The sequence below is a fragment of the Triturus cristatus genome, chromosome 7 (assembly GCF_964204655.1).
Source record: "Triturus cristatus chromosome 7, aTriCri1.1, whole genome shotgun sequence".
NCBI classification, from domain to species: Eukaryota; Metazoa; Chordata; class Amphibia; order Caudata; family Salamandridae; genus Triturus; species Triturus cristatus.
In genome coordinates, this window is record NC_140590.1 from 155034531 (window position 1) to 155061223 (window position 26693).

The window sequence follows — 26693 nt, forward strand, 5'->3', positions numbered from 1 at the left end:
GGGCGGGCTCAGCGAGGCTGAGGGCAGTAGCGAGGGGACGCACACGCTACAGCTGGTGGCCGTGCGGCGCGGGGCTGTCCTGAGGTCAGGTCACCTCCTGAGGTCAGGTCACCTATAAGCCGCTCCTATGGCAGGCCTTGACAATCCTGAAGGCAGAGTGCTTGGTTTTATGTGAGAGGGTGCCCAAGCATGAGCTGAGCCCCTCTGCAGCTTTCGTAAATACTTCCTTGTGGCTGTTCTGTGATACAGCCATACCATATACTCTTAAGTGCATTATAACCTCGCGGTAAATGCTAACGTTGGAATGGCTGCATCAAAACATGTTGTGTTTGGTGTCTAATGCTTTTGGAATACTCCCCCCTGCCAGTTCTGGTGGCAGGGGTAGCATTCCACCCTTCTAGAGGGAAAGACATGTTCACACTGGCTAAACCCGGTAGGACTTTCCTGAGCCCTGGCATCACAAAATGGATGCCTCTATCACAGACACGGGTCTGGCCTCCTGCTGTTGACCGAAACTCCAGCAGGGGAGGTCTGGACAATAGGTTTCCTGTCGAAGGGAGGTGTGACCACCTCCCCAGACAGGCAGATGTGTATTGGGGCTGGACGGGAGCACTCTCTGGTGCTTTGAAGTCCTGCACTGGGGGCACGTTTGCTGTCCCTGTGCATAGCCCAGTTCAAACCGGTTGTAGGGGCTATCTGCCCCTGCTCTGGTGCGAAACTGGACAAAGGAAATGGGTGTAACCACCCTTCTTTCCAAGCCCACCCATAGGTGGGGCCTTAGAGTTAGTCCATCCCCTAAACTTACTATAAGTATAGGAATCCAGTCCCTAGGACTTTAGATTACCCTGGACGAAACTCTGCTGCATATGTCCTGGACCTTCGACGTTCTACTTTGACTAGAAGACTGAAGAAATCTCCCTTGGGGTCAAGGAGTGACTCCCCTGCTTGGCAGGCACCAAAGAAGCAACTGACCGGTCTTCATCGCTGAAGCTCCCGCCGGACGCTGACGTCTTTGTATCACCAGAGGTAGATTTCCAAACTTCCCTGAGGCTACCCTGAGTCCACAGCAAATCTGAGGCCCGTGCCTATCGTGGGTGATGTGGAACCGTGACCCCTGGACACCGTGAACTTTTGCAGCAACACTATCTTTCTGGTCCTCCTTGAAGTTGTGCTTTGGGCTTCGAGTAGCCCCAGCCTTGAGCACCTCCTGCACCAAAGATTGTTGGCCTCCACTCCACGAGTGACCCGTGGACCAGCTTCAGGTGAGACCGCTCGAGGCTCCTTCGCGATCACTAGCCCGTTAGCTAGCAGGTCCCCACAAAGGCAACTCCTTTTCTGCTTGGGCTTTCCTGGTTGCTCCAAACGTGCCCTGACTTACCTTTGCTGGGTGAGTCCCTCTGGCCTTGCTGGTCTGCACTGCAGTCCTTTCTCTAAATTCCAGTGACTTGCTGTTGCCAAGGCTTGTTGGGTCCATTCTGGTGGCCGACACCGCAGCACTCGACAGACTTTGTGGGACAGCTCGAATCCGGCTCGTGGACTTCGTCGACGCCTTCTGGACCTCGTGGCGGAAGAGTCAAGACACCCATCAACTCACCTGAAGCACCCGATATCTGTGGGCATTGGTCCATCCTGCCCTTGGTCACTGGCTAGTGACCCAGACTCTGTCCCCTCTGCTTTCAGGTGCCTTCCATCCCAGATCCAGGCTTAGATCTCTTCGGACACTTCTCCTCTTCACGGCAGCAGCAGTTCTTTGCAGGCTCCCATTGAAATCGACGACGCGACCCGACACCTATGTACCCGGCTTCCCTGGGTGAGGTAACTCGACTACTCCGGTGCTCTCGTGGGTGCTAGCCCTAGAACTTCTTAAGTCCTAAAGGGTTTGGTCCTGACTTGATTAGAAGTGTCTCTAATCTTTACATTTCCAACCGCGACATTGCACATAGAAGATAACGGGAACCCACGGTTGTGTTTACACACTGCATACAGTCCCCGTGGGTCCCCTGTGTCACTACCTTGGGTGGTTCCTTGGGGTCCCAGCGACTCTAGAGGCTATATGCCTAGTGTCTATTCCAGTCGTGTTTCTTATACCACTTTTTTGGTATATGGTTTGGTACGCCCCTAGGGCCCAAACGTGTATTTGTGCTATTACTGATAATTGCTGACTTGTAAACTAAGTACTTCGAACTCCAGTCTCATAAAGAGACTAGAGGGGTGTGTTTTATCTTAAATACATATATATTGAATATATACCTGGTGTGGTTGTCTTTTCATTTGATCGTTCAAGAGATTATAGACTGGTAAAACAAGCTGCTTTACATTCCTTCAAGACTCAGCCTGAAGGCTACTCTCCATAGCTACCACTAGGATAGCTTTCAATAAAGGTTGTCTTTAACCTATCACCATAAGGGGTTGTTTGGACTGATACAAGGTGCCCACTAGAACTAGTGGACAGCATATATCAGGCCACCTTCTCACAAATGGGTAAACTATCACATATCACAGGTCATGGATCCAAAGAGACAGCAAAGATAGCTCATGAAATAAAATGAAGGGAATGAAGCGTAAAGGGGAAAGAGAGGCCAGATGATAAAAGAGGCAATTAAACGAACAGGGGAGAGGCTAATAATAAAGGGGACATAACACAGAGACCCAAGTGACTTAAGGAAAAAAAGAACCAAGACTGAACATATATTGGAAAATGAATGATGGAAGGACAGGGAATAAAAGAGAGATTCGAGGGAGGCAGTGAAAAAGTAAATAAAAGTGATGTCCGGGAGCAAAAAAGAGAATCTTAAGAATGTACAAAATAAATAACTGAAGGGCTCCGGGCACGAAAAGAGAGACCCAGAAGGTGAAAGCGAGGCCACTAAATACAACAGTTATTAAAGAGAGGCCAAATGGCAAATCTAAAGAGACCAAGGAGCGAACGGGTGTACGAACGAATGTTAGGAGATCAAAACCTGACCAGACAAGAGACTTAAGTAGATCAGGTAGAGAAGCGGTGGGGAAGTCAAAGAGAGCCCCAAGAGAAACCCCGATACACATGACAGGGTAACGAGAGGCTGAGACACTAGAGAATGAACCATAAGCGGTCTTGGAAACTAAGAGCGAGTCAGCAAGGTCAGTGAATTTAAGAGAAAACATCAAGTAGAAATCCAATGAAAGAGAATTAAGAACAGCTGAGGTTAAAAGGAAGAGCACAGAGGGGCGAATCAATGACACAGAAATAACGCAACCCAGAGAATATGAGGGAGCCAAAAAGGCCGTGGCTGAAATGGGCAGGGACTGCCGGCACCTTGGGGGAGGTGTGGAGGGGTCTCTACAGGTATGATACTCAGGCAGATTACGTGTTATTGTGTACGCAGTAGCACTGCTCCTGCCGCGTGCGGCCTGTGACGTCAGACAATTTTTTTCTGCACTGCTCCCATCTGTCACGAGTTCTAAACTCACACCAGCCACACATGTCCGTGTGAAACCAAACCTGTGAAGGAAAATTAAACAGAGGGTGAGGGAGGCCTTAAATGAAAAGAGCGCCGCAGTTCCGGGAGAACCCACGGGAAAACCCTGCAGCCTGGGTGCGGTAGGGCTCAGTCCTCACACATTGTGAAAACCAGGCCATCCCAGCACAATCCTTTTACAATACTCACGCTCCAACCCGGTGTTGCAATTTGCTATGAAAGAGGGGGGGGGGGGGGAATTAAAATGACACTGGAGTTTCCTGCATGGGTTCTATAAAAAGACTCCCACATGCCCTATGGATCTCAGTCTGGCAGTAGGGGCAGAAGACAGAGAGCTAGGAGAAGAGGACAGCATAACAGCCAGGAAGACAAACGCAAAAACGCAAAGCTACACCAAGAAGGGAGCACTCCAACGTCAACATGAGCGCCTCCGATCCTTCCAAAGAGACCCCCCCGTCATTCAACCCTGGATATCCCACAGTGTATGGAGCTGGACCCATGCCTGGATATCCCACAGAGTATGGAGCTGGAGCCGGACCCATGCCTGGATATCCCACAAGGGATGGAGCTGGACCCATGCCCGGTGTCGATGCGGGGTATAACAGCCCACCCTACAAATCAGGTTACCCGTATGGGAACGCAGTGACGACTCAGGCAACGGTGATTGTGGCCCCGGCGCGTGCCTACAAGACGGACTACCTGGGCTACTCGATATGCACTATGATCTTCTGCTGCCTGCCCATCGGAATAGCAGCTCTTATCTACTCCATCAAAGTAAGAGTGTAAACAATGATATCTTCCGGTGCTTTTAGTGGGATGAAAAGGGTGGAGCAGGGGTCTGTAAAGGGGCGTGGGACAAAAGAATCGTAACTTGGAGGCGTGACTTGTGTAATTAAAGATGTAACTTAAAACTTGTAAACTAAAATCCTGTGCTTCACACAGAGTGTAACCTGTACAATATTTGGGGGCCTTCTGTGAGTTTTCTGTTATTGCATCCAGACATGTCACATAGCAGCAAACACATATACCTGAAACAAGCCAAACTGGCCAGCTGTACCAAACAAACAACTATTATTTTTTTGTGAATGATTCCAGTTGGTATATTGGTGACCATTACACTATAGCATAAAGAACAACAGAAACACAATAACTTGAAAAATCGCAAATCCTCTTAGGGAATGCAAGATGGTGTACAGGGATTGTATAGCTGACGTGCAATGCATTGAGGGTTTTTACAGACATGGGTGAGATATTGATCATTGTTTTTTATGTAACTATGGAAATGGTATGTTACTATTTGATATAGCACACAACTTGTCCCCGAAAGGGCATCTCGGCACTGAGGTAGTAAAAAACTTTAGAGCGAGCATTTAAAATAGCCAGGTTTTAAGATGTTTTTTGAAGCCTACAAAGTCAGTGCAATCCCTGATGACAAACCGGTGTTTATTCTAGTGGTGCGGGGCCACATAGGTAGAGGCTCGTCCTCTGAATTTGGATGTGCAGATACGTTGAGGGCAAAGAAGGAGCTTGTTCCTTGATCTAAGATTTCTGTCCGGACGATAGGGTGCCAACATGTCCTGAAGGTATTTGGGCCCAATAGGGTGTTTCTATAGCACAAACCTAGCCAAAAGGCAGTGCAACCGAGAACAGGGTTAAAGAATCACAGAGTAAACAGAGAGGATGCTTAGTGACTTGAGATGTAAAGAGGTGAGTCTTGAACACTTTCCTAAATTAGAGAAGGGAGTGGTCCTGATGGATACAGTCAATCAATCAATCAATCAATCAGGGATTCTTTAAGCGTGCTACTCACCCGTGAGGGTCTCAAGGCGCCGGGGAGGGGGGAATTAGCTCCAGTCAGTCGAAGAGACAGATCTTGAGGGTCTTTCTGAAGATGTGCAGGGCGGGGACGCGTCTGATGTCGATCGGGAGCTCATTTCAGGTCTTGGCCACAATGTTGGAGAAGGTTCTACCCCCCGTTCTTGCTCTGCGGATGCGCCTGGGTTCGACGAGGGCGAGGTCGGCCGATCGGAGGTACCTCTTGGACACGTGGAAGGAGATTCTGTCATTGAGATAATGGGGTCCGGTGTTGTGGAGGTATTTGTAGGCGTGGGTGAGTATCCTAAGACGGTTACACTCTTCTCAATGGGGAGCCAGTGGAGGTTGCGCAGGTGTTGTGTGATGTGTTCGTGTCGAGGGTTGCAGAGGACGAGTCTGGCTGCAGTTTTCTTTATGGTTTTATAAAGATCTCCTAATTACGAAAGTTTGAGGAATAACATGCAGATTTTTCCCTGTTTAATATTTGCAGTTTGATAGTTGCAAAATGTGTGGTAACAGGAGTAACCATACATATCGTAATAAACGGAGAAATATCCTGACTTTAAGACTTTCGGTATTCACAGAAGGCATTTAGGAGTCCAAAAGTTGGGAGCCCTAACTTTACTACTCCTAAACTGATAAAAATCCTAACTTTAAGACTTTCGGTAAGCACAGAAGGCATTTAGGAGTCCTAAAGTTAGGACTCCTAACTTCTGTGAATACCGAAATGAGTAAGTGCCTTCTGTGAATACTAAAATGGTAGTAAGTTTAGGATTTTGTCTTAAGTTAGTTCTGTGAATCGGGCCCCGGGTCTCTCATGATGAGGGCCTTACTGTCATACATGTAGAAAGTGACCTGCCAAAAGTCAGCGATTTCCAAGACAATTAAATAACTACATACATAACATACAAGATCCCTGTGGAATCCGGTAGTGAGCATTCACAGAGTGAGGAGTCTAGTTCGTCATTATAACTGCCCTTCTTTTTTCAGCAGCTGCCCAGCTGCCAGCCAATACTGCTCTGTGTTTACCACGTGCAGTATTACCCATTTATCCATCTTCCACATCTCAATACTAACTATATTAGGGTGGTCCCACCCTTAGATGCAGCTACCCTACACATGTGTGGAAAACATGGAGTCTGTTTTCTATCTTTATGTAGACTCTCTTGTTTTCTTTCAACACAATTGTCTAGATTTTGTGGTGCAAGGTGCTTCATTGCTTACACATTTCCAAGGGTGCATTACGTTTGCTTTACGAAAGAGTGAACTGTTTCATCTATATAGCAAGAAGGCCAAGGGCCCTGCAGCAAGCATGGGACTTAGCTCATTGAATTGATGTTGGCGTTGTAAAATACAGCCATGATCCGGGCTCATGGGGTGCCAGTGCCACTGGACCTGCTGCACCAATGCAGCTAAGCCCCTGCATTGTTTGGAGGATGGTGGATGTTGACAGGTTGGTTGATGTGTGTCAGAGCTCATCAGAGGCGGCATACTGTTTCAGTTATACAGAGGTCTTAAAACTTGATCCAATTTGCGAAATAAAAGACGCAGTCCATAAGATTATGCGCAAGGGTGCATTTAACTTTCAAGGGGCAGGGTCAGAGACCATTATTATTCTGCACCCTAATACTGTGTGGGCGGGATGAGTAGATTGGATTACATCCCACCCTGATCCTTAATATTTCATTTCTCAATCCTGGGTCTGGTAACTGTGATAAATAAGAGAAAACACTATCCTGGCCCAATGTAGAAAGCAAGAAGCTAATGGATGATCTCTTACGTAGATACAGTAGGTCAATCGATTCAGACACCGTAGCAACAGATTATCTCAGTGCTCATTTGCCTGGAAAGGGGAGCCAACATGTAACTGTGCCACTATTTAAATGGAAGTTCCTAAGTGCGATTATTCTGGTTCTTACGGCCTTTGCCCACATCCTTTCACTGCTTTGGATCTCTTCCCAACACAATCTGGAGACTTTAACCACCTCATCATCCTCCAACAATATGTTAAAGTATCTTAGAGCCCGAGTAGAGGCCACCATGTTCCAAAAGACCAGTTTGCACTCTCTCCTTACGGCCTGAACCATGGTACCTTGGGGAAGTTAATGGAGTCTTATAAGCACTACCCCGTCAGTATTTTGCACCAGGCGCTATATGGATTACATTTAGTGGCATTTGATTTCACTCTCCTTGGGGAGAAGTGCACTCTTTGGAGGAGAGTTCATGTGTGAGACAAAACCACCTGCTTTTGTGTGATACTTATTATACAATGCTAAAGTGTTCCATTTTCTATAGTATGAATTATTTTTTCAAAAACCTGGTGGAATATATGTACCTGTAGAGGTTCATAATTTCTATTCAGTAAGTAAGAGGATTTCTGATTGCTGGTAGAACTGTGAAAGTACATGAAAAGTGGCTGAATGCCTGAATAAAAGCCACAGCCACCGGTGTGTTCTTTCTAAATGTACAGTATTTTCTGTCTTACAGACACGAGACGCCAACAACAGCGGGGACGTTACACGTGCTCAGGCGAGCTCCGGCACAGCGCTGATTCTCAACAACCTGGCTCTTGGGATCGGCATCGCCATCACGCTCGCCTGGGTGGCATATGTAATATATTTCAGCATCACTTTCCATCAACGAAACATCAACCAGGTTCACGGCTGACACAGAGCGCAAAACATTACCTGTCCACATCGCCCTTCTCAGGAACCATTCTCTGCAGCTATTTATAGGTTTTTAATGTCCATGCAGACATTGCACAAGGATTGTTTCTTACACAATATTTGGCGTGTGTCCTCATTCCATGTCGAAATGCGAGCTATGGAGTCTCTCTTGGTGCATTAACAAGCATAGCCTATGTGTGGTCAGACGCTGAGGTACATATGAAGCCTTTTTAGGATGTGGAGATTTATATTTATGTTAGTTTATTAGTGGAATCCTTCTACAAGAATAGTTACAAACAATACCTTTAGTGATTGAATGGTAAGGTGCTCTGTTACTTTAAGTATTTGAGAAATGCATATTGTGAACATGAGATAAAAGAAAAGGTTAATACATAACAAGGTATTGTTAGGGGAATATAGGAAAGATACACTGTGGACCAGATTTACTAAACTTTTATGCAACGCAAGGCAGCAAGAGAACTTTCTGCTCTGCATTGGTTAAAAGGGAGAGAGAAGTAATGCGCCGTATGTACTAAGACATGGTCCATTTACGCTCTCTCCTCGACCTGGCGCACCTGTAGCAGCCCAGGGCCAACACAGGCCCACTTATATGATGACGCAAGGGTTCCTGTGTTGTGGTCTGAATAGTCTTTTGCGCAGGAAGAGATGCCTTCCTGCACAAAAACTATCCTTTGTGTTTTATTACTCTTTGCATGTGTTCTGTATTGCAGCATACATGCAAAGAGTACGTCACAAGGAGAAATAAAGATGTTTCTTCTGGTTCTGCCAGCCTCGGGTAGGTGCACCATTTTGTGCAAACCCAGGTTTACAGACTTTAGGTGTGCATCAAAATACATGGGCGAATGTACAGGAACGGACATGCTTCACCCATGCAGCATCTTCCTGACGCAAAGCAACCCAAGGCGGCATCAAAGAGTAACATTTCCTCTCTTACCTTCTCCATAACATTTCACCTCTCACACCATCCAAAAATAGAAAACTGACGAACCGTGTCTAGTCTTACTGAAGGAGATGCCAGACTGAGATCATCAGTGGCTTGGCTATGGATGTCCCACTGGTTGTTGGTTTCAATATTTGACAGCATGGAGGCACTCCATCGTGCATGGTAATAACCAGTCAGATGGGTGGGCTTCCTCCTTGATGTCTCCTGCTGTCCTTGGGCAACAGAACCCATCTGGTGAATGATGCAACAAGAAAGTTCAGACATTAAGCAGACATCATCAAACAGAGAAACAATCTGGAATGCCTATGGTTGGTGATTGTTAGAGATGGAGGATTGAGTAGAGAAGACTGTCTTTTTTCTCTACACCGATAGGTCCCTTTAACCCCTTGAGTGCCCCGCCCTTTCCCCCTCCTGTGCCGGGCCTTTCATTAGCGGGCGGGGTCCATGACGAGATAGTCTCGTCATGGGCACAGCGCAACCGCGCTCCATGACGAGACTATCTCGTCATGGGCATAGAAGAGGTTAAATGTAAACAAGTGCAGAGGAAAGATCTGTGAAGTCTAAGAGGTTGAGCATAGCCCTCACTTTTCACTGCTGTCATCTGTATTTACTTCATCCTCACGCAGGACATGTTAATGTGTATATTTTATCTTGTATTCATAAAGTTATTCCTGAAGAGTAATGTTTGTACTAGAATAACGTTTTGTATATTTTTATTTTCTTTTTTTATAAATTGCATTTGGTGTGCATTATTGGAGTAAAATAAACTAAAACACCAAACATTGTGAATTGTACATTTCATGCAAAACACAAATTAAAGTTTAAGAGAAAATAAAAGTCAGCAGAAGAGAGGATTTCTGTACTTTGGATATCACTGCCGTACATCGTCTGCATGCGCTAAAACAATCTTGTGACCAAACTTAGTACTTTGAATAGTGTAGTCTGCTAGCCACAAGAGTCTTCCCTTTAACAGCAGAGGACTCCTCGCTGACAAATGCTGATCACTAATAAACTGCAAAATCCACACCTAGGATCTGTTGTTAAGACACTATCAGTTTCCAGGTTATGATGGCAGGATACAAGTCCAACGCTCTCTTCCTGCTGTTGAAATACCCTAGGTTTCGTGCGGGTGGAGCACTCCAATGTGGTTTGGACCTTCTGTTCCCCAATTTAAAGGTAATGCAAAAAGGTTTAGGAGTCTCATCTCATTTACAATTAATTAACATGGATTCCTTTTGTTGTTTTTCATGTGTTCCTTTGATTTTGATGGATAGATCAATATTCCGATAGAGATGAAATATACCGCTAGATATGCCAACAGCCAACACATGTTTCGCCTCCTATGGCTATTGAGCCTGGGGCTTTCTCAAGGCTCTTTGATATGATTAGTCATTGTTCAAATTGCAGAATTCCAGACCCTGAGGACAAGCCACAGGCAGGGATTTGACCGCGGACTAGATGTAACAGGCCATGACAATATTATTAAGACGAGATTAGAACAATGACTAATCATATCAAAAGACGCCTGAGAAAGCACCAGGCTCAATAGCCACAGTGGGTGAAACATGTGTTGGCGATCAGCTACCAGGTTTTCTGGCTGCAGGGCACAATGGGGCTACTGGGACTCAGCCGTGGGGACTGTGCTCTTATGCCCATCTATCTGATTTCCTGAGGTCTATCCTAATATTGTTTTGTAAACCTGACCAAGTACAACCCCTTCAGCAGTTGACTCTTCGCGGTAGCAATGTTGAGCAGTCACCAGCTTCTCAGGTAAGTAGTGTAGGGATGCATCAAGCTCAGAACTCAATAATCACCCAGCAGTGGAATAATGATTGTCCAACCCAGTGCTTGTCGTTTATAAAAAAAAAGCACATAAACACACTGAAAAATGACTACACACTATGATACTCAGGTACTAATATCCACTCGCGCAGGGCAACTGTACCCATGGTTCAAGGTCCACTTCTCTCCGCCTTACCTTACCTCCACCTTACCGTAGCTAGGTATAAGATATACTACTGCAGGTTTGAGACACAGGTGAAGTTCAGCATATCCCACTTTTCTGTTTAATATTTTGATTTAAGGAGGGAGAACATTATACATAACTTTGAAAAGCCAATCTATGAGTAATATGATATAAAATTGGGAAGGCAAATAACACAGCATGTTCAAACAGCATATATAATAATAATAATGCTCATCTTAAGACATGTGCTAACGAAAGGTAGTCATGAAAACTAATAGAAGAGGAGAAGAAAGGGAGGAAGAAAAGGAAAAGAAGGAGAAAAAAGAGGAGAAAAGAAAAATGAGAAAAGCTCTGGTTCTCCTCGATCTTTCTGTGGCCTTTGACAATTTCGACCATAACCTCCTGGCAGACCATGTCAAGGCCGCAGGACTTTGGGGCCCAGCACTAGAATGGATTACTTCATTTTTAGGAGACCAATCCCAGTCCATTCATCTAACTCCGTTCACCTTTCAAAGGTCCATCTAGTTTGCAGAGTTCCCCCAGGATCCTCCCTATTCCCCCACCTCTTCAACATATACACCCGCCCCTTAGTTCACACACTGAAAAAAAGGAACTGTGAGATTCATAATTATGCAGACCTCATGTAATTAGCCTTCAAACTAAATAATACCCCTGCATCTAAAAAGCATTTTCAAGTCACAATGCTGTTCATCCGTGATTGGATGAACAGCAACCATTTGAAATTAAAAGCGGAAAAAACGTAAGTCATTACTCATTATCACTAAAAATACACTTGAATACTGGACTCACTCATTCTGGCTGCCGGAGCTGGAAGATGCCCCTTCCCAAATAAAATCTATAAAAAGTCTTGGGATAAACATTGATGTCGATCTATTCATGAAGCCCTAAATCGGCTCAGTAATCTCTTTTTCATTCTTAATGCTCTGCAGAACCAAACATCTCCAAATTCCTCACCTTTGAGGCCTTTGTCCAGGCAGTCATCGCCCTTGTCGTCCTCTCATGGATTGATTACGGCACAGGAGCAGCTTCTCCCAGGAAGCAGCAGTGAGGTGGGGAGGGGGAAGAGTGGGTGGAGGGGGGTTTAAAAAGAAAAATACTTACCTGTAGGCTGGCCTGCTAGCCGGCCACTGCCGCCTCTCCTGCATCCTCTTCCTAGCTTCTTCTCTGCAAAGGAAGCATAAAGCACCGCACTCCCAGCCTCCCAATAGCCAATCACAATTCTGCAATGCAGTGTTGTCATTGGTCTGAGTGCCGTGGTTCAGTGCTCAGTCAGGGAATTGAAGGCTGGGCATGTTCTGCATGCAGGCTGTAATGCAGCCTGCATGGAGAACATGCAAAGTGCGCATGAATGTTTGGATTGCCCCAGAGAGCCTGTCAAACACCCATACGCACTTACATACGCCCACCACTCCCCCCCCCCTGCTCCAAGAGCAAAGCAGATCTGCCTGCCCTGCCCACCAGGATTCCACAGCAGGAAAAATTAAATAATAACATTCTAGAGTTATTATCATTTTATTTTTCCTTTTTTTTACAATGTGAAAAGCAGTGGGACGACTCTCCTCCTCCTTAGCGGAGGAGCTACTACTGTTACGGCATCTCTCTTTATGTTGTCTTATCCAAAGTCCTCATTAAAAAGACTTCAAATTGTCCAGAACAGGCAGCTCATCCAATTTACAAACAACCCAAATGCTGCCATATCATTCCCCTAATGAAGGACCTCCACTGGCTGCCTGTACAAAAAAGAACAATCTTCAATGTCAGCTGCACCATTTTTAAATCACTTCACAGTAAAAGCCCCCTCTCCATCAACTTCTGAATCCTAAGGTACATATTTAAACACACACTACGTTCTGCCTACTTCAACTTCTTACCAGTTCCTAATTTTCAGAAGAAGAGACTGGGTGGCTCCAAATTTTCAGTTATCTCCACCAAACTTTGGAACCCTTGTGAAAAGATCTGAATCTTGCTACTTAGAATTCAGGAAACCATTCAAAACCTGGTTATTTAGACAAGCATATAACTAATGCACGGCATATTCCGTATCTCGCCTCCTTGCTCTCACTATTATGCTATGAAACTGTTTGGTGTACAGGGGTTTTATAAACTCAGTAACATACCATAACAGAAATATACAATAGTAAAAACAAATTGAACAATGTGGAATTAAGTCAAAAATTCAAGCGTAAAGAAAGAACATGGTCCGTATGCAAAGTAATATTTACAGACAGTATATGGTAACTTGGCAGTTAATTATGCTTTACCACTTGCATGTAGAGAGAAGTATCTGGCTAGGTTGTTCCCACAATGCTTCTCATTTGAAAAATAGAAAGGTAGAATGTAAATCATGCTGATCCAGACAATGGCTATGACAGATCAAGTTCCACCACTGTTGGAGAGTAACAGAGTCTGTTAGATTCCCAGGTGGAGGTGATTACCTGCAAACCAAAATTACACCAAGTGATGACCATACTTGATCCCAAAGTTGAGAGAGCTTGAGACACATGAAAAAATGTGAATGTATGATCCAGAGCTTGTATTCCAACATCAACAATTATCTGTTTTGAGCAATTTTAGTTTGAAGAGATGTGCATGGGTATAATAAAGCCAATTATAAAAATAGTGTAGTGTTTGAGTGAGGTTAGAAGGGCATGCAGTGTTGTACATTTTCTCACTTAAGATTATAGGGCAATTGGATTGTAAGTCTGATTCCCAGATGAATTTAATATTACATTTTGCTCTGCCTGATGGAATGTTTTTTTTAATGTTTTATAGATAAGAGCAGGTTTTGAGCGGTTGGTAATGGTAATGGGGCAAGACTAAGAGTCATGACCCTCTATAGGAGGGGATGAAAGGGAATGAGGAGTGCTCAAGAGCCTAGGTTCCAAAAAGCTGATTTTGTTTCCGACAATTAGGTGGTAGCTTAAAGGATGATGATAGGTTCTCAAAAGGAATGACCACATTGTTATGATAGAGCAATAGAGAGATTGTTAAAAAACCCCTGTTCAACCACTCTTGCCAAAACAGTGATTTACCAATTTTTTAGATCCATTTGTTGTACCAAATGGGACTTTGAGCAAAATACTTATATGCGGATGGATGGGCTGCCAAATGTGGCTTGAATAATAAACAGGAGTGGAAAATAAGTGCAGGTATCCAATACTTAGGGGGATGTGACATGTTAAGGATGTGCTTGTGAGAGAAGGGAGGAATCATAGGAAGCTCCAATTGGTACCACAATTTGGACGTAGGACCAGGGTGATCGTAAAAACATCCTTAAATACCAAATGTTTTGTGGTACATGGACAAATCAGGGAAATTAACCCCACCTAAAGATTTGGACAACCTGATGCTATGCTGTGAAATATGAGTTGATTCTCCATTTCAGCGAAAGCAAGATAGCAGCTTATAGATAGCTGTGAAGTATTTCCCAGGGATTTTATTAGGTAATAACATAAGATAAAAATTATTGATAGGAAGTATCAACATTTTAATTGTATGAAGGCGACCTCACCATGACAAAAATAGTGGCAATCAGCCTTGTGTCAGTTTTGTAATTTTGGAGAGGAGAGCATCCATATTTGTTTTTAAGTTTTCCCCAAGATCGTTATGTTACCAGACCCACAGGCATTTTATTTTCTCAGGATTCCTGGAAAGCTCATTCCAGCAAAGGAGGTTTTGAAACAGAACTTATTCAAAGGCATCACTTCTGACTTTTCTATATTAAGTATATAACCAGACACCTCCAAATATGCTTTTAGCTCTTTAAAAAAATGTGTAAGAGAGGATAACGGCTAGGAAATATAAAGGATAGCATTGCCATATGCTGTAAATGTAATGTGTATGTCTTTGAGGTGGAAAACAGAAATATCATTGGAGTGTTTAGTCTATGGAGTTAGGCTTTAAGGGCAAGAATTTATAACAAGGGTGATAATGGGTAAACTTGACTTGTAGAGGAAAGTATGGGGACTGTACTCCAGTAATCATAGCAGAAGAACGGGGAGAAGAATATAATAAGGAGATTAGTTGTAGAAATTATTGGTGAAACCCATGCCATTGAAGGCTATGTGTTGGGATTTGCCAATGAACTCTATTGAAGGCCTGTAGACAGCATCTAAAGCTATTGCTGCAATTGAATGCTTGGGGCGTTTCTTAGAATAGAATTTGTCTACTATATTTTTATTTTTGACAAAGACGGATTGTTCAATGTATAGGAATTTCAGGTATGAGATCATTAAGACGAAGGGCTAACACTTTAGCAAAAATATTACAATCAGTATTCATCAGAGAGATGGGAAGATAATTTTTATATCGAGATAAGTTACAGTCTTTTTTTGGAATGAGAGGAAATGATTGTTTAATTTAAATAATTTATGGAACAGTAATTTGGAAAAATGCTGATGAAATTCAACTGTGAAACCATCTTGATGCATATCCCACTTTTATGCACTCAGCTTTACAGTTTTAGTATCAGGATATAACCAGTGCAAGTCCTTTTATCTCACAAATCACTGTCAGTCCCAGAGCATGCATCTCGTCTCTCCTTCCTTTTCCAGTAACAAGAGGCATCAGCTGCATGTGTATCAGCAAACTGTTTCCGTATGTAGAAGCAGCAGCTGCAGATGTTGCCCCCTGATTCCAGCTGGTGAAAAAGCTCCAGTGTCACTTGTGGTCTTTTGTCGTTCATAGGCACTCTTCTGGCACTGGGCGAGTCAGGCGGGGTTAGAACACAATCCAGTCAGTCATCACGTTCTTGCAGTTCGCTTTGGCTCCACTTCCGAAATGCACAAGCGTAATCCATTTTAGCACAATTGTTCAGGGTTACAGTGATGCAGACAAATACAAATAGGGTCTGAGGGAAACTATTTAAAGACCTTCACGGATTCCTAATCCCCCTTTCCAAATATTCAGATACAAAAAGAAATCCGAGGTCTACATCGCAACCCTTGATACAATTCAAGAAAGTTGCCACTTAGCAATTGCTCCAACAGTTAATTTAAGAAGTAAGCATGTAGAAAATCAGATACAAAAGGTGAAGACAAAAAGAGGTAAGGGAAAAGAACTTGATCTAAGGATAATCAGCATCCCATCATTACACTCTGAAAGTGCCCAGTGTCATCATCTGGGGTACCAAACAACTCTTCTCAACAACCTCTTATGACATAGAGGAGATATGAATGAGTTGAATCCTCTTACCAAGCATACATCAAAAAAAAGAGGAAAAAGTATTAGAGTGCAGTGCAAAATTTCTGGGAAAGAATTTTCTGTGTTTTTTAAAGTGTTTTTAAAATAGAATAAGCAAATGACAAACACCAAGTGTATAATTCCTGCTTGTGTCTCATCAATCGCGTTCCTGTCTAAAAGCAGTGTATGAAAGAGAATAAACAAAAAGGCGCAGTTGAAGACGTTTACTGCTCCTGTGTACTGGTCGACATGTTTCAGCCTTCGGGAAGACTATCCCTGGCTTTCTTCAGGACCTCGATGCATTAGAGGTCTTACTGCTGTCCCAGAAAGTGACGGGCCCCACTCATGTTAAGGGACACCTGTTGGATCCTATCTTTTCTAATATCCACCTCCAGATAGAGGATCCCCTACCGGTCCCTTGGACGGACCATCACCTAATTTCGTTCTCTTGGCCGACCTCCGTGAGCAGGAAGGCTGAAAGTCACTCCAAAATTCCGAACCGGAGCTGGTCGAATATCTCCAGAGAGGAATGGGCTGTTATTCTCAAAGAAACAAGGCCTAATCTTGACTCCGACCCCGAAATTGCCAACATACAGTTTAATCAATGGATTAAAAATTCATTGGATGTACTTGCCCCTATAAAACTCAAAGACATCAAAAAAGGCACAAAAAAAGTGGCATGGTATACCATGGAACTAAGAGACCTAAAACGGAACTGCAAGGTGCTTGAGAGGCATTGGAGGAAAGATTTTTCATCTCAAAAAAAGAAAATCTATCGTGATGCCTTAAAACTGTATAAAACTAAGATTTCCAAAGCCCAATCTTCGTTTTATGAGGCAAAGATTTTGTCTGCGCCCAACGCTCCCAGAGAAATTTTTAAAATATTCAAAGCCCTGACCACCCCTTCTGTAACATCAATGACACCGGTTGATTTACAAGGGCGTTGTGACAATCTAGCAGAATTTTTTCACGACAAGGTCCAGGCGATCTACTCAGCCTTCTCGACCGTCAATAATTTTAATAAAGACCTCTTAATGGTGGAAAATACAGGCCGTCGAGATCAAAGCCTGGAATCTTTCCCGCCCTTAGACACAGACATGGTGGTGTCTTTACTTAATAAACTCAAATCAGGATCCCCAAATGATCAGGCGCCCCCCACTGTATTGCAGCAGGTTGCCCTAGAAGTAGCTCCAGTCATTGCTACACTGATCAACTCTTCTTTGGCAGCAGGTAAAGCCCCCGCACTCTGGAAGGAAGCCATGGTGAAAGCCCTGTTAAAAAAAACGGGATCAGACCCGGAATTAATGGCTAACTATCGCCCTATTTCCCTGCTTCCGGGAATAGCTAAAATTGCTGAGAAACATGTTAACATTAACCTTTCCTCCTATTTGGAAAAACATTATTGCCTGCACCGGACACAAACCGGCTTTAGATCTCATCAAGGGACAGAAACCGCCCTGGTTGCGGTAGTGGAAGAAACAAGGAAAATCATGGACTCAGGAGGATCAGCTGCATTGATTCTACTCGACCTCAGTGCGGCCTTCGATACCGTTAATCATCAAATCTTGATTTCAAGGTGTCTCGAAATGGGGGTGACTGGCTCAGCCTTGAGTTGGTTAGCCTCCTTTCTTGAAGGTCGCACTTTCCAGGTTTTCGAGGAGAAAGTGTCCTCTAAGAAGGTTCCCTTGAAGAGTGGAGTACCCCAGGGCTCCTCCCTTAGCCCCACTCTCTTTAATATTTATATGAGCCCCCTAGCCAAGATCGAGGAATTTGGCATACAAATAGTGATGTATGCCGATGACACTCAGCTGATTGTCTCGCTCAAAAATCTCGGACAGCCACAATGCAATCTCTCTAGATGCCTTGAAGGAATATCAGTTTGGATGCAACAGTCTTGCCTCCAACTGAATGGATCAAAAACTGAGCTCATGCTGCTGGGAAAGCCTTTGCCCCCAGACTTGCCTTGGCCCTGGCCCAGCTGCATGCGATCTCCACCCACTCCAAAAAACCACATTAAGAGCTTAGGAGTGTGGTTGGACGAAAAATTAGATATGAAGACACAGGCCAATAAGGTTGCTGGGTGCTGTTTTGGGATTATGAAAACAGCCAGGAAGATTCTCCCTCTTCTCCCATTCCACGCAAAAAAACTGTTCCTTCAAGCATTGGTTCTATCACGTCTGGACTACGCTAATGCCTTATATGTAGGAGCTCCCCTATCTACAATAAGCATTCTGCAGAAGGTCCAGAACTGTGCAGCAAGAATTCTCCTACAAATCCCGCGGAGAGAATCAGCTAAAGGAGCAATCAGACAATTGCACTGGCTTCCGGTCGCAGAAAGAATCCAATTTAAGGCCTTATGCATCACGCATAGGATCCTGAACAAGAATGGCCCTCCAATCTTTCAAAAGTTAGTCTCCCCGTACCATCCTAACAGACACCTTCGCTCTGGTAGTAAACACCTGGCCATGGTTCCGAGAATTCTCAGGTCCAGATGCGGAGGTCGTTCTTTCTCTTATGTCGCATCGAAGACTTGGAATATCCTCCCACACTCCATTCGAATGGAGGAAAAATATCTACCCTTTCGTAGACTCTTGAAGACGCATCTTTTCCCCATCGCATAAGCAGTCAGCATCTCTGTTACCTGGTTCTCAGCGCTGGGAGGCCTTAGGGTAGCCATGCGCTCTACAAATGCCTCTTTCATTTCATTCATTTCATTTCACATGTTTGAAAGGCTACTTATGTAGGTGACACAATTAGTGCTGCAGGCCCACTGGTAGCACTTGAAATACAGGTCCTGGGTATGTGCTATACCACTTTACAGGGGACCTACAAGTACATAAAATATGACAATCAGATATACACCAATTTCATCATGTTTAGGGTAGAAGAACATGCTCTTTAGCACTGATTAACAGTGATAAAATGCTCACAGTCCTAAGGCCAACAAAAATATTCAGCTGAAACGGGAGGCAAAAGGCAAAAATTGGAGAAAGACCACCCTAACATTGATGGGCCTAACACGTGTCTCCCCAGCTGAAAGCAACCTCTTGGTAGTTCGCATCACAGGCTGAAAAACCTGGACCTACCATCAGCACTGGTGTGGTGTACTCCTAGTCTGTGTTCCACCCTGAAATCCATACCCTGTAGGGAAATGGACCACCTCAACAGTATCCTCATTTGCATGAGCCAACTGAGGGGCCTGTGGTCTGTCAGTGAGTGCCAAACAGGTATGGCCTCAACTTCTTCAGTTCCCAGACCACAGCAATAGATTCTCTCTCAATAGCACTCCACCTCTATTCCTGGGGAAATAAACTCCTGGAGATGAAGGCTACAGGTTGGTCTAGGCCCTCCTCATTAAGCTGGGATAGTACTGCCACTATGCTATGCTCTGTATCATCTGTCTGAACGATACACTCTTGGGAGAAATCAGGGGCCTTATCTATACTTTGTAGTATTTGAGGGCACATGGATCTTAAGAACCATCCCATTATCAATCACGGACACTAGGGTAACCCCTGTAAACTCCCTCCCATTAGCTTTGACAAATTCCTCCCCCAGCACTACACTAGCCACCCTGGAATCTTTTCACCAGTAGAAGGTTGTGCTCTTTTAGATACTTGGGATCCTCCTTGTAGTGTTCATACTAACCGCATTCTTAGCACATGGAGTTCTGGGCTGCAGACTCTTGTCAGGTATGTTTTCATCTGGTAACAAGATTGGGAATGGGAACCAGACCCTTTCTCCTGTGAGATGTTTTGGGGGCATTTGGAGAACTCAAGACCTCATTTAGATCTTGGCGGGACTCCCATTGTCCCTCCGCAGTGGAGTACTCTGCCAAGCTGACAGAATCCTGCCCTCCCTATTTATTTAGATGTGTGCTGGCTAAATCTCCTTCTGCATCGACAGAGTGGTTTCCGTCGCGTACACGGTTCACCGCTGTCGATACAGCAAACTTCTCTGCTGGCTAACATTACTCTGTCACCATCAGGGTGGTGGGATTGCGCCTAAGCTATTTAGATTTCACAGTTATGCTGGTGGCGTTCTAGCGGTGGATTGCCAATGGAGTGATTCCATTGCAAGATGCAATAAATATTGGACTATTCCTGTGGCTGTTGGATGGATGCTATAATGATACACATGGTGTGATTTGGCTAATTGTGTTCACCTGCATACCACACTATAAAACACATTCCATTTGAGATCATGATCATTTGCCATTGCACTGCATCACAACATTTTCAAGCAGAACGTTTGCCAGTTAGGTCAAGTTTTTCTTTTGTCTTTCTCTGTTTCTGGTCCCTTATTTCTTCTCCCATTTATTTTCTTGTGGATCATGGCATTTATTTAATATTTTGTTTGTTTGATAGTGACAGGGAGGTGAAATCCCCATTTCACAGAGGGAGAATTGTCAGTCATGGTGGATTACATTTTTAGAGTACAGCCATAGTTGTTTGGAGCCCAAGTATAAAATACAACCTTGTCTCAGAAAAGGCAAATGTGGGCCAGAATAGTTGACAGAGTGAATGCTGTGGCAAACAACTTGCGCACATATGAGGAAATTAGATGGAGGTGAAATGGCCTTTGGGGTAGAGCGCGTTCCCCGGCCTCTAAGCATTACCTGGAGGCCTAGAGGACTGTGGTTGTTCTCTCAGTCCCCCTTTACAATGTTTTCCCTGGGAGAAGAAGGTCTTGCGGATCCTATATCGTAAAGGCTTGACAGGAATCCCTGGTAAGGTGGAGACTGGAAAGTTACACTTTTGAATGTGTGACTAAACCTAAATCTTGTTTTGATTTTCAGTTAGCTGTTTCTAATGTCTTTTGCACCTTTTGGAAACATACCATATATATATATTGTCATCAATTGTTTTGTTTTGTTGTCTTGTTTGTTTGTTTGAATGTCTTTTGTTGAATATAAGATTGAAGGTTTAATTCCATAAACTTTCACAAGATGTAATATTGCTTGTAACTGTGTTAACACCAAATAACATATTGCAATTTGTATTTTATATTGTAAATGCCTGTACTTTTTTAACAACATATTTTCGCTAGGTATATTTAACCTACAAATTTGCAAGTGTTGTTAATGTTTAATTTTAATTACTGCAACTACCATGATGCCTTGCTTTTGTTTTGTAAAAGTAATGTTGCAATGTTATCTTGCTCATTCTCTCTTTCCTATCACATTTTTACATATGTCCCTGTGTTATGTGGTGATCAATCATTATATCATGCTTTGTTTTCAAATGCTTTTGTATTTAATTTTGTATGTTGACTTATTCCTATTTGATTAAATTAATGTAATTTGTTTCACAAATCAAAGTTTATTTACTAAAACATTTTTTGGTATGTCATTTTTACTTTTTAATTTTAGGTTGCTTCATTCTTTTATCTTCAAAATAATTTGATGTATCATCTAGATTATTAAATAATGTATTTTTTTTAATTCATAATAGGTCCAACACACAGAGTACGTGGACAACCATCTACCACTGAGGATGCCTCCACTCCATGTCTTTTTGATTTCGTCCTGTGTTGTTATTTTTTTTATTATGTTGAATAAAACAAACATGGAAAAGTTGAAGACTATTTATGTATTTCGTTTCTCAATTGGTTAATTTTTTCTTTACATCATACATTTTAAAATGTAAACATTAAAATGTTTGATTAGTCACAAATAATTTTCAGGTAGGTAACGTGTCCCATATTTTTCAAAAATGAGCAAAAAATATCAAAACCACAGATGATTAACTAGTAGTTTGTTAAATTGGAAGAAATACAATTTGACAGTTTTTTTCTTAAACATTACATCCCATGCTTTAACCCAGATATTTAGTGCCTTTTTGTCTTTTACAGTTTCAGTGCTTGCCAACATGACAGAACAGAATATAACCAAATGCTTCTGAATAAATTGGCTAACTATTATTGATTTATGTCATCAGCTGGAGCCAGATCTCCTGACCCACAATGGGAATCCCACATCAATAACACCAAAAGTCTAAATCATGGCAGTACTTCATTTAATGGCCGCAGGCTCATTCCAATACAGGGTTGAAGTATCTGGTTCAGTGTCACTAACAACTGGTGTTCTGCTTCAAGAAGGTATTTCTACAATGATAACACCCTTTAACAGCCTCAGATACTTAACACAAAATGAGAATTTTGCAAATGTGAAGGGAGATTAGTATGCTTTGTTTTGGCTCCCACATGTGGTCAGAGAAATTTAAGCAGCACATATTTGCTTGGTGCCAACATTCCACAGAGAACAAGTCTAACGCAATCTTAAAAAGTTCATTCCAATTATTTTGCAAGTTGTCTTTGTACAAGATATGTACACCCAAAATCGGTGTGTGTCTTTCTCAGGATCAACCTATGTTCACTTTGTACTTTGCAACAGCAGCATATACCTGCAAATGTCCCAACTTAAAAAATGACAAAATGAAGATGACATGGTGAAGGAACCTAAAACAGATTAAAAAACCCAAGCAAATATTTGATTACATTACAAACTTTTCACATAACAATGAAACATTGGGAGGACACATTTTCTAAGTACAATGTAAACTAACAAAGTACTCAATGTGTCTTAACAAAATATTTGCATTGTATTTTCCTTAACTTTCCCTTTCTAAAACATTTCCCACACAGTGTCATCAGATTAAAAGTTGGTTTAACATGTTATGTAATAAGCTTTTAATATATACTCACACCCATGTGAAGAAGTTGTCAATAACATCTCGATGTAAGTCAGTTCCTTCCTCTCCACCATGCTCTTTTCATTTGGCATTTGAACATACTCACCCGGTGGCTCTTCATGGTCTCCATCCTGTGCAATATATGGCATTTTCGTTGCAGGGCTACGTTGTGTAACATGCAGAAGGCTATGGTGATATCGCACACCTTATGGGGTGAGTAGAGGAGGGCTCCACCAGTCTTATCCAGACATTGATTAGGAGTCCAAAAGCCCACACAACTGGCCTCCATGTTCTTCCATGGGCCTCATTGAAGCGGACTTCCCCTGGCGTTGTTGGATTCCTCAGTGATACCACAACCATGGTTGGTTAGAATAAGCTGAGTCTCCTCTAAGAAAAAAATAAAATGTAGACAAAAATGCAAAAATATTTTTGAATATTAAACTTGAAATTAACCAAATAATATATTGACAGATTGTACTTACCAACTAGCTAGGCCCTCTCAGGTCTAAGTTGTAACATTTGCAGGGGTATGGTGCTGCTCCGCTGTACAAATGAATCATGTGTTGATCATGGAAAATGCGCACACACAATCCTGTGATGTACACATCTGATGGAATGGAAGTTCTTTTGATTGTGGTCAACTTGTTTTCTAGCGTGTGGTGGCACTAAGGTAATATGTGTGCCATCAATTGCTCCAACCACATGTGATAGGTAACCCAAAGCAAAAAATTTCTCCTTTACCATGGCATAATCCTCATTTTTTGTGGAAACTGGATGAGCTGTTGATGTGTAAGAACTGCTTGCTTGTAGAACTGTTTGTAGCACAATACTGAAAGTTGGTTGTGACATTCCACCAGATACTGCCACAGTGTATTGGAATGATTCCATGGCCACAAAATGTAGTACTGCCATGATTTTGACTATTGGTTAGGCCTGGGCAAAAATTTCGTTCCGTTCGCGGAAATTGCGATAATTTGACATTTTTGCGTTCCGCGGAGAGCGCGAAAATGTCAAAAATTCCGGTTTCCGCAGCTTGGCGATAATTTGTTTCTTGCTCGCGCTGTAAAATGATACATTCTCGCGCGCGCGCGATCGCCTTACCTGAATCCCTGCGTTCGCCGACAAGTTTTCTTGATCCGGTCGCGTTCTCCATGAGATGTTGTATTGTTTTTAGCCATTTGCGCTGTCTCGCGACAGTTCGCGCCCGCAGTGACGTCATGCGTCGCGCGATCACGTCTTTCTTCTCGCGATCATGCACCGCGAGAACAACTCAAAACAAGATGGCCGCGCCCGCAAGCAACCACATGGGTAAGTTGGCGACCCGCAACCATGCAGAAAATCTCGCGAACATGCCGGAAAAAAACTTCCGCATCTTTGCGATATTTCTGCTTGTTTGCGATAATTTTAAACATTCTCGCGATAATTTGCGAAGGTTAATTCCGCAAATTCCGCCCACCCCTACTATTGGTGTTACTGCTGTGGTATTCCTATTATGAGGCAGAAGATATGTCTATAATATATATATATGTATATATATATATATAGTATATATATTTCTTTTTAGCAAAAAAAACAAAGGTTACAGGGACATTATAGTTAGGCTGACATTTTACTCGTACAAAACCAGAGAAATTCAGCTGTTACAGTTAGCTGAGTTAACTTTAACTTGCACCCCTGGAGTGCACTGCTTATGACCTCACATATTACATTACTCATGACATGGTCAGTGACATCACTGACGACATCACTGATGACATATCAAATGACATCTTGATTTTGGCCCCGGGAATACCATCCCCCGGGGCCAGGCCTTCAGATATATATATATCTATATCTATATCTATATCTATATATATATTCACTGAAAAAAACAAAGGTTTCAGGGACGTTATAGTTAGGAATTGGCATCTAAAAAACCTTAGAAATTCACTAAAAAAAACATAGGTATCAGGGGCGTAAAGTTAGCTGGACGTTTCCCTCATACAAAACCCTAGAAATTCCCCTGTTATAGTTAGTTCAGCTAACTATAACTCGCGCCCCCGCAATGCACTGCTGATGACGTCACATATTACATCACTCATGACATGGTCAGTGACATCACTGATGACATCACTGATGAAATCTCAAATGACATCACTCATGACATCACTGATGACATCATCCAGTGAATGTGTGTTTTTCTGAAAAGTTTAAATATGTTTAATATATTTATATTGAAAGGCCTATGGAAGAATGAGTGGGTGTATAAGTGTGTGAATGGGTGATTTTCTAGGTGCGTGACTGACTCTATAAGTTAGTCATTAAATGTATCTTACTGCAGACTAGTGACTAAACTGTGTGAATGTCTGTATGTGTCTGTGTGTTGGTTTATAAGTGGCTGCATGGTTTTGTGAATAGCTATATGAGTGTCTATATGGGTTATTGATTGGTTGTCTGAGTATCTGTATGGGTGCCTGAGTGTTTGTGTGGGTAGGGTGTGTGTGACTCTGTGCATAGATGTCTGAGTGGGTGATTCAGTGGGTGCATGGTTTTAAGAATGCATGTGTGATGGACTATATGGTTGGGTGACTGTATGTAAGGGTGTGTTAGTGTTTGAATGTATATCTCAGTTGTACATGTGTCAGTAACTACATATGTGAAACACAGTGTATATGTATGTAAGAGTATATAACTATTTATATGTGAGAGTGTGTGATTTTGGGAGTGGCTGTATGGATGAGTGTGTGCTTATATCAGTAATTGTATAAGAGCGTCAGAATTTGTTAGTATTTTTATGAGTAAGTGAACTTGAGTGTATTTAACTGTATAGGTGAGTAAATTGGACTGTAATTAATTATTTGCATGACTGACTAGGTGTGTCACTACCTCAATGGATGATTGGTGGTGTGTGAGTGTCTATATAGGTGTATAAATGCAAATGATTGTCCTGTACTGAGTGACTGTAAGTATGCGTGACTGTACAGGTGAGTGACTGGAGGTGTATGTAGACCTAAGAGTCAATGAGTGGGTATGTAGTTATTGGTATTGGAGTATCTATGGTTTTCAAAATGGCCGTCTGAAATTTTGAGTCGGTGTATCAAAGGTTATATTAGGGTGTGGCAAGATGCACTAATTAATCACATGGATGACGTCATGAGTGATGTCATCAGTGATGTCATTTGAGATGTCATCAGTGATGTCATCAGTGATGTCACTGACCATGTCATGAGTGATGTAATATGTGATGTCATCAGCAGTGCATTGCGGGGGCGCGAGTTATAGTTAGCTGAACTAACTATAACTGGGGAATTTCTAGGGTTTTGTACGAGGGAAATGTCCAGCTAACTATAACGCCCCTGATACCTATTGCTTTTTAGTGAATTTCTAAGGTTTTTTAAATGCCAATTCCTAACTATAACGTCCCTGAAACCTTTGGTTTTTTCAGTGAATTTCAAAGGTTTTTTAAATGCCAATTCCTAACTATAACGTGCATGAAACCTATGGTTTTTTCAGTGAATTTCAAAGGTTTTTTAAATGCTAATTCCTTTCTATAACTTATCTCTAAAGATATCATGTTTAATGATTTTCATTGGATTTCTATATTTTTCAAATTCAGTGTGTCAATTATATTAATTATGTTTTTTTGAAATTCTTTTTTATCACCATTTTTTAAATTTATTTATTTAATTAATTCTTTAAAAATTAAAAAATATTATTTGTTTTTATTGGGTTTTTCAAACATATGTTTTTATATTTGTAAAAATATTTCTTTAACTATATGTTCAAAACTTTATTTTATATATATATTTTCAATGTTTTTGAATCCACGCACCCTATGCGCACCGTTCTCGATCCCTACGCGTTAGCATCTGCGCATGGTATGCGTTGGGTACGTGTTTAGTGCGCGATCGCAATGCGACTGGTACGCGACTCCCAGCCTATACACGACAC

General features: G+C 42.6%; 1 protein-coding gene and 1 pseudogene across 1 annotated transcript; one reads left to right on the forward strand and one right to left on the reverse strand.

Annotated features, from left to right (window-relative positions):
* Positions 1-3761: 3761 nt before the first annotated feature.
* On the forward strand, positions 3762-9662 carry LOC146809087 (interferon-induced transmembrane protein 1-like). Its single transcript, XM_085615887.1, has 2 exons — positions 3762-4232; positions 7761-9662. Exons 1-2 carry the CDS (start codon positions 3879-3881, stop codon positions 7938-7940), a joined length of 534 nt encoding a protein of 177 aa, XP_085472013.1. The 5' UTR covers positions 3762-3878; the 3' UTR covers positions 7941-9662.
* LOC146809088 (E3 SUMO-protein ligase KIAA1586-like) overlaps positions 8910-26693 on the reverse strand; it is a 36800-nt pseudogene continuing 19016 nt past the window's right edge.

Bases quoted from the DNA above. Each gene is read 5' to 3' on its own strand.
- LOC146809087 (XM_085615887.1), top strand. From the start codon at position 3,879: ATGAGCGCCTCCGATCCTTCCAAAGAGACCCCCCCGTCATTCAACCCT. The intron at 4,233-7,760 runs GTAAGAGTGTAA...TCTGTCTTACAG, and splicing joins CTCTTATCTACTCCATCAAA to ACACGAGACGCCAACAACAG.